The sequence below is a fragment of the Chaetura pelagica genome, unplaced genomic scaffold (assembly GCF_000747805.2).
Source record: "Chaetura pelagica isolate M959 unplaced genomic scaffold, ChaPel_1.0 scaffold221, whole genome shotgun sequence".
Lineage (NCBI taxonomy): Eukaryota > Metazoa > Chordata > Aves > Apodiformes > Apodidae > Chaetura > Chaetura pelagica.
Window position 1 is genome coordinate 6231312 of NW_009952533.1, and position 15540 is coordinate 6246851.

Consider the following 15540-nt stretch of genomic DNA (forward strand, 5'->3'; position numbering starts at 1 on the left):
GAAGAGATAAGCCCAGACCTCCTTTCTCCAGTATTCTTGGATCAGGGAAAATAAGAAGATGCACCATGGGAGCCCACACACGTGCTTGTCTGTGTCACCCCTGCAGGAACCTCTCCCCTCCAGCAGACCTCTCTCCTTCAGTAGGACCTGCCCCAGGGATGCATTTTCAGAACTGCAGGTGATCTTCAAAATGTTTTGAGGGTTTCTAGAATTCTAAGAGATTTCAATCTGTCATTTTCATTTCAAGTTGGGCCTTTTATCTGAAACCACAGAGTCTACATAAACAGAAACAAACATATCAAAGCCCCAGCTTCTGAAGAATTGCCTCAGTGCAGACACTGCCTCAGCAGGGATCCCATCACACAGGCAGCCTGCTCACCCACCCATCCTTGCCCTCCTCCCTCCTAGTAGCACACAGAGGAACAGAACCACTGCTAACTCCATGTCCTGATATGCTACCAGGGTGGTATTATGACCTCTGCCTTTGCAATTTATCTTTCCCCACTTTTTCCTTTCATCCTCCAGCTATGTCTGGTGAATATCTTTGATTTTTCAGGTAGCTGGCTACCATCCTGATTATTGTGCTGGCATCTTTATTACAAGATAAAGAATGTAATAAAGATATTATTGTATCTTTATTACATTCTTGAGTATTACATGCTTGAGACATAAACGGAATCGGAATCAGAACCTATATCAATTAGGAGAAAAAGAACTGTGAATAGTACTGTTAATTTCAACACACATATCCACAGCTAAAACCCAGCACAGCAATACTGATCTCACCTTGCACCAGTAGCATTCATTTTTGTTCTTACATTTTCCACTCTCTCTTATTTAAACACCCATGCAGGGCACGTGCTATAAGGTAACTTTGACTGTATGACTTTCATGCTACAAAAATTTATGCATGAAAACTATATCTCTTAGTCCTGAATATTTCCACTGCCTGCAGCTCAACTTTTGTGTGAGTAGGAGCATTTTTATACAAGGAACACCAGTGTTAGAACAGGTAATTATACAAGTGACCTTGCTTTTCTTCATTCAATAGTGAATTATTAGTCTCCTCAACTGTAATTTTATAAGACATCCTTATTGTCTTAATTAATGACCACGGTACTTCTTTGAAACCTTTAAAGACACTACAGATTACATCATTCTCTTTTCTAATTTACACACATTGCCTGGCATATCAGTTTAAACTGCCGCAGGTAGCTCTTCACCACAGTCAATTTCTAAACAGAACATCAGAACAGAAAATAGAACCAACAGAAATTTTCTTTTTTTTCTTTTTTACACTAAAATAGATAACAAAGTAGAAGTAGAAGTTAGAAAGACTGGAAATCTGCAGAACCAATTCAAATGCTAAATTGGTGCTAGAAAGCAGCTGCCAATGACAAAGATACTGCACCCACAGATCATTCTCTCCCCCAAGGTGTGAAACTGCACCACAGCACTCAGCACTGGTACAAGCACCAAGAAACATGGAAATGAAAAACGAACTGCACAAGGGAGAAGGACAAAGAAATAATAACATGCATTGAATGTGTGTCATGTACACACTCCTGAAGATAATAGATTGTGACAGTATGTATTAGGTCAGTCCCTAAGTAAATGTGTAAGGAAAACATGCAACCTCTGGAAGCAGTACAGACACACAGCAGCTGCCTGCGACTGGTAAGGGAGGGGAGTGTTCTCAGAAATCTGAAGCCTTTTTGTTATCCCTGCTGCTGAAGCCTGGGCTCCCTGTGATTCCTGTTCCAGATGATAAGTGAATTCATGCGGTGAGGAATCTTCCCAGCCCCTCTGTTCTCTGCATATATTGCTCTGGTGAATTCAAAGCATCGCTCTGACACAAAGTACATGTATGTGTTAAAGATGAGGCAGGGGATTCAGGTGGGCAGTGTGTCTTTCTGCCTACATCTGGATCACTCCAGACTCAAACTGCACAGCACATCATGTGTCTCCAGCTGTGCTCTCTGCTTCCTTCCCACAGCATCCTGAGGGCAAGGGACACCCAGGTGTGGTAGGAGAAGTTTTTGTTCAACAGCCTTGAACAGGGAAATTAGAAATGAAGGGCTGAGTCTGTATTCTCATTTCATTATGAAATGTTATATATGGTAACCAGTGTGCTGGAATTCTCAAAAACTGCAGGGCCAAAGAAAAGTCTGTGCTGTGAGAGACTGGGGTAACCCACATTATCAAATCCAAAAGTCTAATTCAATGTACTTAACATTTTTAAAAACAAACCACTAAAAAACCCAACTACTTGGATTTTTATTTGTGTTACCAACTCCAATCCCATCCTGACACTTGTCCCTGCTTCAACTCAAGCTGCTAACATGGTGAAAATCAGTTTCCCTTCATCACTCCAGCTGTGTGAAAATATTTTGTGGATTCAGTGACTCTCACCAAATTCTACCACAGACAGGCCCCAAGTATGGCTCACAATCAAGTTGTAGCCTTTGAAAAATTTACATGTCTCACATGTGGCTCATTTAATTGCACTGAGCAGCCCTGGCAGTACCAAAAAATTGTCAATGTTAGGGCACTTACAGCATGTCTCACAAGAGGGTGGGGTGGAAAGATGGAAAAGGCAGATAAGGAGAAGCTGGAGCCAGAACTCAGCTGAACCTACCACAGTGTCTCCTGCTCCTGCATGGACTTTTCCTCCAAGATACTTCTATTTTTTACTCTAAAAGTACCACTCACTGCCATATGTCCTGAAGGAAGCTGAGTGGCTTTTAATAAAATGTTATAATTCCTTACAGATTTACTGGCATCTCCATTGGGAATTAGGAAGCATTGCAGAAAAATCTGTTTAAGCTGAGATCAAAGATAGCCAATACTTCTCTCCCCCTCGAGCTTTGTAACTGGTTTTGAATCCAAGCTGCCTCAAACTATCACCAAAAATTAGCTGAGATCAGGAGCAAAGTTAAGTAATAATTACTCTTCCTACCAGCAAGTTGTATTTATGAAGGTTATCATGTCACAGCTAATGCCTACGTTGCCTCCCACATAATATTTTGTTAGGCAATTCTCAGACTGATGTTGTACCCATGGTCTTCAAGTGACACAGTTTGGGAAACCTCTGTGTACCAAACTAGAGGACAATTAAAGCTTCTGAACAGGAGTTTTAGTGAAAAAATGTTATAAATAATAGCAAAGTAACTCAGAACATTTGGATCCCGTTCATAAGAGAATTTCCAGCTTGCAGCAAGAGAAGTAACAGCATCCTTAAATAAGTAATAGCCAAAAATTAGTGCCTATGCTGAGATTTCAGAAAACTGAACCCATCAAAAACATACATCCAAGACTGAAATACAGAGTTTCAGAAATAAATTATCAGTCATTAATAAAAAACTGATAATGAATCACAGAATCATAGAATGTCTTTGGTTGGAAGGGACATCTAAATGTCATCTAGGCCAACCCCCCTACAAGAAGCAGGGACATCTCACACTAGAACAGACTGCTCAGAGCCCCATCAAGCCTGACCTTAAATGTCTCCAGAGATGGGGCCTCCACCACTTCTCTAGGCAACCTGTTCCAGTGATCCACTACCCTCATATTACATAATTTTTTCCTAATGTCCAACCCAAATCTACCCTTCTCTAGCTTGAAACCATTACCCCTTGTCCTATGATTACATGCCCTAGTGAACAGGTCTTCCCCAGCCTTCTCATAGGCCTCTTTAAGGTTCTGGAGTTGACAATGTGAGGCATGCAAGTAATAAGTAATTAGTAAGCTTAGAGGGAGAGCAAAAGTAAAGTTAATTTTAGCAAGAACAGTTTCATACTGGTGAGCAAGCTCCCCTGTGAGCTAGTAAGCATGTTTGAGAAGAAGACATAGACACAAATACTACTGAATTACATTCTCAATTAAATTATTTTTAATAAACTTTACAGTTAGTAAAACCCATGTTTGGTTTTGTGTAAGTATATTTGATCTAGCAAATTAATGTGTTGTCTTTATTTAGCAGACTCAGCTCCCCATTAAAGGATTTTACAGTTCTGAAGTCATGATTGTGAAGCTATCATTTCATCCCTCACACAGGGCACAATTAAACTGTTCAAAGTGATGTTGGATTTACTAGTGTTGGAACACCTCACCTTCTGAGATGCTTAGCAGTGAACAGAGAATTCAGGCAGTGCATTGTGCTGTTAGGTACAGTAAAAATTTAGAAAGAATAAGATTTCTGTTGAAGTGGCATATAAAAATAGCTGGGGGAGGGTCCTCATTGTATGATGGAGAATAAGTATTTGAATATAAAAATAATCCAAAACACAAATAATGTGTTGAAGAAAAAAGGCAAATGCTCACTTCAGTGACCTTACTTTCCCTTTAAAGTAATCTGATGAATTCACATGAGCAAATGGCTTTGAAAGATACTTGACAGATTAGCATTTGTCTCTTTTGATCACCTTCAGGTAAAATATCACAATGTAATCCTATAATTTCTGCACTGAATATTTGGTGTTGTAGCCTGACATGAAGAAAATGAATTGGAGTCAAATATATCATTGACAAGTGTGGTACACAATAATGCAACAAAGATTTCCAATCCCAGGTAGCAAAGCTATTCTGCTTATGTCTATGCAGGATAAATGCAGCCAGTGTCAGACTTAAACTTTAAGTGTTTATGGCCAGCTAATTTGTGAGAAAGGCTTGACCAAAGTTTATTTAAAAATCAGTTTGTATCCTCATGGGGATACAATCTAGGCTTCCTTGTTCCACTGATACCATGTGAACCTTTGCAGGACTAGGACCTACAGAACCCACACCCAGGCTTTAATAAACATTCTAAAGACTTCAGTTCAAGGAGTAGGCACTTGTATTTTTAAATCCAAATAAACTTGGTTCACCTTTGCCTGCATCTTACCCTCGACCTTGGAAGGACATAGATACTCCAAAAATGAAGTCAGGAGGTTATACCTCCTACTCCATAAAGTGGATAGAGGAAAGAATGGGAGGAGAGAAAGAAAGGAAACAGGAAGAGAAGTGATGGAGCAACCCACCCTCCATTTTCACAGCAAGTTTGTACGTGAGCTAGATCTTCTGAGTCCCAGTTCAGTGCTTCAACTACACCATCTCTCTTTCTTAAATAAAAAGCAATGATGAGGTATGTTTGAAATGATAGACAGCATAGCTGCAGAGAGATAAACTTCTGACTATTAATTTTTTGATGTCTAAAATAATCAATATCAATATTCATATTCCTCTTCAGAGTAGAGCTTGTCATTGAATTAACAAAAATGAACAAAGCAGAGAGGCAGAGATGGCAAAGGCCTCAACATTAAAAATATTTTTCATTGTTGAGATTACTAGAAATAACTAGTCAGGGTCTAAGTCAGCAGTGAGCATTACCACAATTCGATTTCTGATTGATTTTGGAAGGGGGGTGCATCCTAAATGTGAAGTCCCAAAAATCAGATGGCTACCAACAGCTAGAGTGCTGCAAGAGTTTTATTGTCTTAGCTGCCATTCCCCACCCATCCATCTGCACCTCTGTCATGCTCAGACAACCTGAAAAAACCTCCAATATCACATTTCTCTCCCTCAGTCCTCATAGAAGCGAAGTGTGACTTTAAACATTAATTAATACAAATGGGTGGTACGTATTAGATTAATCAGATATGACACTCACATTATTTAAATCCAACAGAAAACCAGAATATATAAAACATTTTGATATCCTGATTTTACAAAATGCCTCATGACATCAAGCCTTGGTGACTTGCTATACATCTACTGCTTCTTGGTTCCTTAGAAAAGAAGGAATAAATGAAGTGAGAAGAACACTGGAAAAATCTAATAGACAAACTGACTAATCTCAGACCTCAAGGTCAGAGCAAAGCAATTCATTTCTTGGTTTTTCAACAGCACAAGACATGATTTATCAATCTGAGACCAGGCTTATAAACACTATACATCTCAATAATATGTTCTTTGCACTGTGTAACTTTTTAAACTATGATAGATTGCCTGGGCTGGATCAAAGTTATTTTACAAACAGAAACAGAATATTTGCAAATGAAATGGCCTAATAAGGGAGGGAGGGGGGAAAAAAAAAAAAAAAAAAAAAAGGATTATGCCAAATAGCAGCTATACTTAACTACAACTGGAAAAGAAACTAACTTTTTGCTGTAAAGTATTTTCAGAATCCACGTCCTTAAATGACTGAAAATCTCCTAATGACTTAAATGACTGAAAATACCTCCTAAGTTCAACAACACTAACAAAAACTTTCACTGCCAAAAAAATATATTATTTTGAGTTAAAGGAGAACTGTGAATCAATATCTTCAGTTACACATTTGATCACAGACTTCCCTGCAGTCTTCAAGTCTTAGTATGCCTTCCCTTAAATAATATTTTCTTTTTCTTCCAATAAGAGCCTGGTTGTTATAGTGAGCGGCATTTGGACTCATCTGCTTGTACTGAGGACACAGAACATATTTTTTTTTTAAGCAGGATTCTCTTTGGCCAGCATGTGGCATAAACTGGCCCTGACTTTGACAAGGCTCTGCAGACATTGCTGTAATGTAAGAACACTCCTGTGTTACATTCTCATCTGGAGGCCGTCAAAATTCCTGACAAACGAGAGCGCTGATTCTGGACTCTGCCCTGCTCAGGAAGGGAGGAAGGATTTTGGGCACAATATGCTTTTGAGGTGTTGATTAAAAAACCTTGGTCTGTTTCTTGAGAGTACAGAGTGAATGCTCAAGAATACAGATGAGTTCAAAGACTATGTATAAGAAATGAGTCTGAAAGTTCAACATGCTTGATTTCCAGTCCTCTAAATTTACTGCTCCAGGCAACACGGCTCCTGTCAATTTTCAGGTGACAAATTCTCTCTCAGACACCTGGCTTTTCCTTCATTCACTTATTATTTAGACATCACGACCCCAGTTTGAGTAGGGCTGATCCATATAATGTAAGAAAATTAAAAAGATCAAAGCTGCACAGGACATGGCTGCATGAGGTTATTTCAGTGAAGCTCTGCTTCAAGGATTATTCAGATATTTCATTTCAAGCAGCAATTGCTATGGACTCAGCACACATACACAAAACATAATTTTCAAAAGTAAAAGAAAATTATTATTACATTTCATTGTTGTTCCACATATTATTGATAGTAAAATTATTTCAGGCTCTTTTTTAAAAAAACTGTAGATTAAAGCAGCTGAACCCTGCAACCACAGCTTCTTGTAAAACAAACATCAACTTCATGTTGCTTCAGGTCCTACTAATGCTGTACGAGGGAAGCACTTTAACAAAGAGGAATAAAGAAATGAGTCCAGGCTTAAAAAATGAGACATCAAAAGAGGGCTTAGCAGGAGACAGAACCAGTTACTTCTACATCTTATGATAACTGAGCCCATAATAATGTCCTTTTTCTTACACAAAACAAAGGACTGTGAGATATGCAAAGTGAGAATTCAGCACTACTTCCAAAAATCTGTCCAAAATGTAATGGCATTCACTTCTAGATTTTTTTGTTTCCTTTTTCCATTCTCCCTTCAATAATTTAAATGGTTCTTCCTCTCCACTTGGCTCCTTTCCACTGCCTCTGCGCCAGCTCTCGCTCTCTGTCTAGAATTTCATCTTCTGGGTATCTCAGTGCCTCAGGCCCACACTATTTATCCTATTCTATATAGACCTATCCTATAGTCCTAAATCCACTATTTATTGCACCTGGGCAAACTTCTGCACCAACACAGACTCCCACAGCCTTCAGCAGCCCTTTCTGCCTGTACAAACAACATCTCCAAGGGAGCACAAAAGTGGCTTTTAGCTGAGCAAGGCCATGAGAATCCCCCTTTTCCCTGTCTCTCCCTACATTCCCAATGGCACTTGCTCTACTCCAGCAAGCCTTTCTGGTGCTGCAAACAGCACAGCAAACAAAGCAGTCCCTAGCTAGAAAACTTTAATGTCTAAAAGCTGATGTTTCCACACTCCCAGACGTTTCAGGATATATTCTAGGGCCCTGACCTGTATCTGTCTCTCACCCTCCACAATACCACAAAAGAGGGAGTCTAGATCTCACTAGATAAAAAGGAGCTTAAAGCCAAGTCTCCACAGATGTGAGGCCTTGGCAGCTCTGCTGCAGCTCCTCTCTCTGCCAGGTCATTTCTGCACTCCCCCTGCTGTAGCTGTGCTATCCTGCCTTCAACTCCTTCAGCACACTCTCCTGTGGCAGTGCCCATCATCCATCTCAGCACCAGCTGCCCATTACTTTAAAAGCCACCTGGAAATACACAACTGTGACTGATTCTCAGACAAATATTTACCTTGGCGTGCACAGTGAAGAAGACATCACCATGCTCACCTCTGTCACTGTAAATATTTTGCATCCCTAAACATCAACAAACCTTGCAAATTGGAGCTGTTACAGACTCTTAAGTGGTTTGGGTCCATACTGACCTCTTCCCTTTTAAAAACAGCTACCTAGTGCCTCTGCAGCACAACATGCAACCTTTAACAGAAGGTATACAACAAGAATGAAAGGGAAGACAGGATTTTAGGTAAAAAAGAAATATAATATTATCAAATGCCTACAACAGCAGCACAATCAGTGGCTCATCTAATGTCTGCACTGAGTTTGATCAAGCTGAGACAGTTGCCCCTGGGATTAGGTGACACTATTCTCTTGTCCTGTATCTTCAGGCATGGCGGTGGAGCAGGCTCTGTTCAGCAAGATGTCTTTCCAACAGAACCATCCACAGGTGGCAACTGGATAAAAAAATATTCCAACTGTTATATTTAATTGTTTGTTTCAGGTTAATGGAATCCAGAATCCCCATTTCAAGGCAGTGCAGAGGTCTCCATCAGCACAGCCAACAGTAACTCACCTGCCCTGCTATCAGCTGCCCCTTTTTAACAAGGTTTAAAGTCCCAATCTCTTCTACTGTGTACTTGTACTTGCACACAGAAAACTCTGATCCCTGGCATCCCTGGGCAGCCCCCCTTCTCATTCTCTAAAAGAGCAACCATAAGAAGAAGAAAGGAAAACTTTTAAGAGCTTTGTGACAACACTGCACATGCCACTGAGCTGTTTTTCCCACAGCCATCCTGGAATACACCAAACAAACAAGGCTATGTGGCTTGCACCCTGGTCCTGCATCCATCCCCCCTAGCACAATTAACTTCAGCAGCTCCCCAAGAGTAACCTGGAGAATGGAGAAGCTCTCCCAGGATGGGGGGAAACAAGAGAGTGCCTCCCTCCCTCAAGAAAACCCTGAAATCTAATGCACACCATTTTTCTCAGCTGTGATACAACATGCTTCAAAAGGTGCTTGCTTTAAGAGAAAAAAAAGGAACTATGCCTTTCTATCCTATGCAGCAGAGGGCAACATGTTCAAAAATACACACTCTTATGACTCAAACCACAAGAAGAAGTTATCAACAGAAACCAAAATATCTGCAATGAAAATTACCAGGAATTTCAGTTAATCACTATGCAGTTGAGAGGGCTGCAGGGGCATATCAGCAAGAAAAGTCCCAAACAGTGGTAGGCATGTGCATGTTTAAAAACATCACACAGTATTAATGGTAAATTCATTATAATTTTACAGATTCTATCACTTCTACCAAATGCTTTTGATCACATCACTAAGACCTAACCCTTCTTTTCAAGTAAGTCTGCCATACAGCTTTTCAACAGAGAGAAAAAAAAAAAAAAGACTGTTTTATGTTGTGGTTTTTTTCTAAATGTCTGCCTCCATAAAGCACACAGATCCTTGGTAGTTAAACCCAGATTTGTTACTAGTTCACCTAGCCTGAGTTCCTGTGTGTCCCAGGCCTGGGAAGCATTAGCCAGCTGCTCTCCACCAAGCCAAATAACTTATGCTTTACCAAAGCATGGCTTCTGAAAAGGTTTCTGTCTGAATTGAAGACTACCGATGAAAAACCCAATCATACATAGGTAGCTATGCTAATGATTAGTCAGGCACTTTGTTAAATATTAATGCTGTATTTTCTACTTGTATGTGTCTGGTTTCAGCTTCCAGCCACACATTACTTGGTGTACATATCCTGATTGAAAAGCCAGTTGACACCCAAGACCTCTCAAAGGCACTGAAATGTTGGAAATCTGCCAGTCCTGTCATCCTCATGTTTTATCATCAGTTTCTTTGTAAGTATTTTGAGGTCTCTGAAAAAATACTGAGCAGCATCAAGCTTGGTTCAGACTTTGAAGATACCCACTAAAAACCTCCTGCATGCTCCCCATCAACAACTCTATAGTTTGCTGGTTTGTTTTTTGTTGTTTTTTGGTTTTGTTTGTTTTTCATTTTCCTACATGTCTGAGATATACATTTTTGTATTCTCAGAGGGTACAGTGCTGGGGGTCTTTTTAAACAGTAAGTTATTTGGTACTTAGCAAGGTATCTTATGTTAAAAAACCTAAGAAAATTATATCTACCCATTACTTGTTAAACAAATTAATTTTTAATTCCATCAAAGAACATTATTTGATTTTACAAGGCATATTTTCTTTAATTTTTAGAAGTTTAGTATTGTTTTATTACTAGCTGCATGTACCAAAACATATCTACCAAAATAGATCTGCCAAATCAAACTCTCTAACAGGACATCTTTCTTCCCCTATTTTACAGACAGGCACTGTGAGAGCATTCATCTTTGGATTGAAACACACTCCCACCAATACTCCCTGTTCAGCTTAATTGGATCAGGTGCTGCGCTATGTGTATTCAAGATCCTGCAACTCTGAGACATCACAAACAAGTAGAACTAAGTATTTGATTAATATTTAAACACAGCAAAACTGCCAAATATTGCAGCAGGTAAGTTTCTTGGGCAAGATTTCCCTGACAGTATACCAGTAACTTCCACTGAAAGGAGCCACTGGTAGTTACTTGTGTCCTGAGGGGGAGAATTGGAGCCCTGGAGATCTGCTTAGTTTTCTGCTTTCTGTGCACATAAAAGCAGAATAAATAACAAGGTCACAACAGGCCAAAAATAGCAAATCTTCAAGCAGATGCAATTCAAATAGATACCAGATCTGCTGGAAAGCAAGCAACTTGACCAGCATGCAGAATTTCTGAAGATCACTGCTTTTACAGCATTTTAAATGTTACGACCATTTTTTCAAAAGCCAAGAAAAAACATTAGGTACATACTTTTCAGGGTTCTCCACTTCTTCAGTAACAAAATTGAGGTAAAACCTAAAAGAGAGTTATAAAATGTATTATAAGATCTCAGTAGATTTTGATTCTCAAGTTCTTTCCCAAACAATCAAAAAATGTTTTTAGTTAAGCACAGCTGTTAAGTTTCGTAGACTTTGCAGCCCCATGTTTGGATTAAGGAGAGTGTGAGATTTAACCTTCTGTCATCCCCATACTCAGGAAGTGAATTCTCAGAAAAGACAGAAAAGCAGGGGAAAAAAAAAGACAAAATATATGGAACGTTAGTAAGGAATTAAACTGAATGTTTTCCCTGGCATACTAGACAAATTATGGTTTACCCTAATCCTTTACACAAAAGTGTACACAGACACTAAAGCCCCATATTCCATTTATGGCTGTAGGCTTTTACAATTTCAGATTATTTTGGCAAAATTCTCATCAGGGTACTCAGCAAGGACTTTTTAACAATGAAAATAAAGGAAGCCTCAAAAAACCCCTCCTAAACCCAGGATGTTGAGACTAGTGTGCCATATACAATTACAAACCCAGGCTGTCAATCTTGCATGCTCTTGCACAACCTCCCATACAGGTTGCACTCCAGCTGTATTCCAGCAGCGTGCCAGAGACAGCTACACGTGGGAATTCATAGGAGCTGCTCACCGGGCACAGCCCTGCATACAAAGCAACCATAAGCCTCAAGGTCATCAAACCCTCTGTTCCGTATTTATTAGCGTGAGGTCTGAGCATTGCTGGATCACACAGATGTGCCTGGCTCAGATATGGGCACAAAGTCCCACCCTGGCTAATTAAACAGTGCAGGAAATGCAGAGCTGGCTTTCTACCTCGAGGACAGATGCAGGAAGACAAACAATATCGGACCCAACAGTGCTACAGTGAATAAACAAAGGGTGCCTTAGGGGGCAGAAAGTCTGGGAACTTTTCTCTATCACAAGCCTCAAACCAGATTTGGCTTAGCAGAATGAGTTAGGGCTGGCTCATAGTTTTTAAAAATGTGATTTTGTGACCAAGCATGAAGTTCTGTAAAACCAGACTTGCCACCTTATACCACAACCTCAGTACTTGTCTACAAACTTACTTGTGCAGAGAGCACAGAAGAATGGGTTGGGGTAGTTTAAAAGAGAGATGGCTTCTGACATTCAGCTGCTCCTTGCTGGTCTTAGTCGTGCTTCTAGACAGAAGTAACTTGGCAGCCCTGCCTCAGTCCTTTTATTGATGCAGAACCATACTTCCTTGCATTCTTTTCAATACTTGTTGTTTTTTCTCCAGTATTTTATATAACCCAGTAGTCTGCACTTGCTCTTCACAGGATGAACCCACACATACAGGCAACACTATCTTTGCTTTGTTTTTCAAAGCTCTATGATTAAAAGTTAATAGTCTCATAGGCTATACATAAAATTCTGCCTGAGTCCTGGGACACAGCACCAACACTTGCAACACTCCTTCACGTTCAGCTTATTGGATTGATTTAGCCCTATGAAAGTGATAGTGCAAACGTATTGACACTCCACTTAATAGTCTGCTCTTCTATGGTCTGAGGCAATCAATTTGAGGTGGTGACAAAGACAAATAGACAGCTGGGAAACACTAGCCAAATTAGGTCTTTTCCTGCTGATTTCTTTTATAAATGACAAATAAGGACCTTGAAATAAAAGTCAGAAGGTCTAAAGGAAGAACAGAGATTATTTTTATTTTAGGGGTTTGCAATGTTCAGTGGAAAATGGAAAGAAACGGGAAAGAAGCAACAGAATATCAGTATTTTTGCTGTAGCATTTCACAGTAAAAAAAACCAACTGTCTTGGTGATGAATAATGTTAAAGAGCTTTTAAAATTGCTTTCATACAAAAACACAGAGTTAGGGTAATACATTAAAAGTGAGAAACCATCACATGTATGGAGATGACAGACAGAGACAGTTATATTAGAGTGAGAAAAGAAGGAAGAGACTGTTCTCATAATAAGTTCAATTTCTCTCAGGTTTCAAAACGTCAGGTTCTTTTCTTATGTATCTATCACAGATAAAGGCTTTGGACTCTCTTAGGTTCCCCTCCCTGTCTCCCATTTAATATAAAAGTTCTGTTCAGTACTTCAATGTGCATGTTTATAACACTTCTGCAACTGGGGAGTTACAGATCAGCAGAGAACTCAAATGCTCAGCCCATTGTCCCTCTGAATTTAATAAATAAAACCCTTATCTCTCAGCCCTCGCCTTTTGTGTGAAGTAAAGAACTCGTCTGCCTGTGAGGCTATGGAAAGGAAAGAGGAGACCTGCAGACAAAGCTATCTTAAAATAAGCTCACTCTGTGCATTGTAGTCTCTTTTCCACACACACCCCCACTGCTGCTGCAAAAGTGCATTGGCACTGTGCAGCGTGGAGCCCTCACTAAGCAGGAATACATTGTAAGGCAGATTTGAAGAGTGGCAGGACCTTTGAAACCAGCTTTGGTTTGTACTTTGGTGGGGGAGAGGGAAAGAACTTGAGAGAATGTTCTGAACAGGATACTTGAAGGCTAGATTCTTGTACCTTTGTTCACAGACAATAGCACTTGACTTCTATGGAAGCCAGTTGCACTTCTTGTTAAGTGAGGTCTGTTTCTCTTGGAGCAAGAGGCTTAAGAATCTAGTTTTTAACATCATTTTGTGATCTATACTGATGTTATCATGGGTCACTTCTTCTTCAATACTGCTTTTGCAAATAAAAGGCCGAGGTCTACAACAGTGGGATGGAGATCCACAACTTTGTAACGGTGCATAGATTTTTCATGTAATTACTGGTTTGTTCAACAATAATAAAAGCTTTGTTATTCTTCTAATTCTTTTATCAAAATAGCTAATGAAAATTAAAGAACATTCCTTTCTTCTTGCCTTTCTTTCTAGAATTAAAAACTGATTTTTTTCTTTAGTGTTCAGTGCATGTTTACCAATTGTACACTGTAGAAGAGAAACCTCTTCTTTGTAGAGCAGCTTGCAGAATAACCACTGAGCATATGGAACAGGGGTGAGATATACCCTTACTACATGACATAGTTTAGCAAAAGATGTAGAACATGCTACTTATTTTGTCATATAAATAAATGTCCTTATTAGAGCAGATTAGTGTCAGTTCTCAGGACAAATACTATCAGATTTCAACAACTTACCAGCCTGAATAGGCATACATTCCTGAATAGAAAGCAAGTGGTAATCCCATAACACTGGCATCATTGCCCGCAAAGGCATTTTTAAAGTGCTGTGTTTCTCCTGCAACATCAACAAAAACAATACTGAAAAATAAGCTCTTTGGTCACCTACTACTTTAAAACAAATAAATATATCACACCATGGAACATTTAATCACCCAACAGTTCACTGACATCAAGGTCTGCCCATGACCTTAATTCCTGACCCAACCCTTGCAGCTGCAGTTTGCCAGCAACTGTAAAAGGTTTTGTGGTGTCCTTAGTCATGAAATGGCAGAATTTGACCTATTAGTTTTTTTTCAAAGCATTCTGAGCCTGATGACACCTGCTGCACTGTCATCTCCAGCAGTGACTTACATCAACATGAAAGCACAGAATGAGCCCTGTTGGTTTTGCTGTGGAAAATTTCACTTGTGTAACATTTTAATCGGAAGGGACATTGATAGCATTTCACTCACAAGCAACATTTCTCAAAGTAAACAAACTAAACATCTTAACACATTTCTACCACTGAAAAATTCAGTAATTCCCTACCACATTATAGTCAGTTCTGTATTAATATTATACTAATTAAGAATTATATATCTATAAATTCAAGCATGCAAGGGTTGTGTTATGCTCTTATTCATTTACAAGGTGCTTGTAAGACATCCCTACAATATCCCAGATTTCCTCAGAAGCAAAGATCCTCCACAGAAAAGGAGCAGGAAGAAGCAGAATTAATTCAGGCTTAAGTTAGCAATGGGTCAAATTCTCTACCCTTTACTTGGTTTTTACTCAGCCTTCAGTCAGAATTCCCACTGAAGCAGAGGATTTTTAGGTAAGGGAAAAGCTGTGGCCAGAGGAAGGTTCCAGTGGGGAAGCGGGAACACTATCTGAACTACTTAAGGGCAGCAAAACCCATCCAAACTGCAGTCTGCTCCATAGGTCTGGGAAAAATGGGATGGATGGGAACAGATAGAAATTTTGCACATGAAGGGAGATGATGGAAGAGGCATTGCAACTGCCAGAAGGGAAGTGAAACACATGAAAACAGGAATAGTGAATCAGCAGAGGGTTACACAGGAAAATTTTGTATTTCAGAGTCTATTGCTAACCACAGAGAGCTGCCTGTCCCTAAGAAACTGAGCTCACCACAGAGCCTGACACCACACTGTTGACTTGGAAGGGACCACAAAAGAGCATCCCCAG

The 15540-nt window shown here is 39.7% G+C and overlaps 1 protein-coding gene across 1 annotated transcript in view; it reads right to left on the minus strand.

Moving 5' to 3' along the window:
- SLC7A11 (solute carrier family 7 (anionic amino acid transporter light chain, xc- system), member 11) overlaps positions 1–15540 on the minus strand; it is a 58525-nt gene that overhangs the window by 25908 nt on the left and 17077 nt on the right. Inside the window, exons 5-6 of the mRNA XM_010008919.1 lie at positions 14311–14410; positions 11144–11188 (exon numbers count right to left, since the gene is read on the minus strand). Of these exons, the coding sequence (XP_010007221.1) occupies positions 11144–11188; positions 14311–14410 (145 nt within the window). The remainder of the gene's footprint in view (positions 1–11143; positions 11189–14310; positions 14411–15540) is intronic.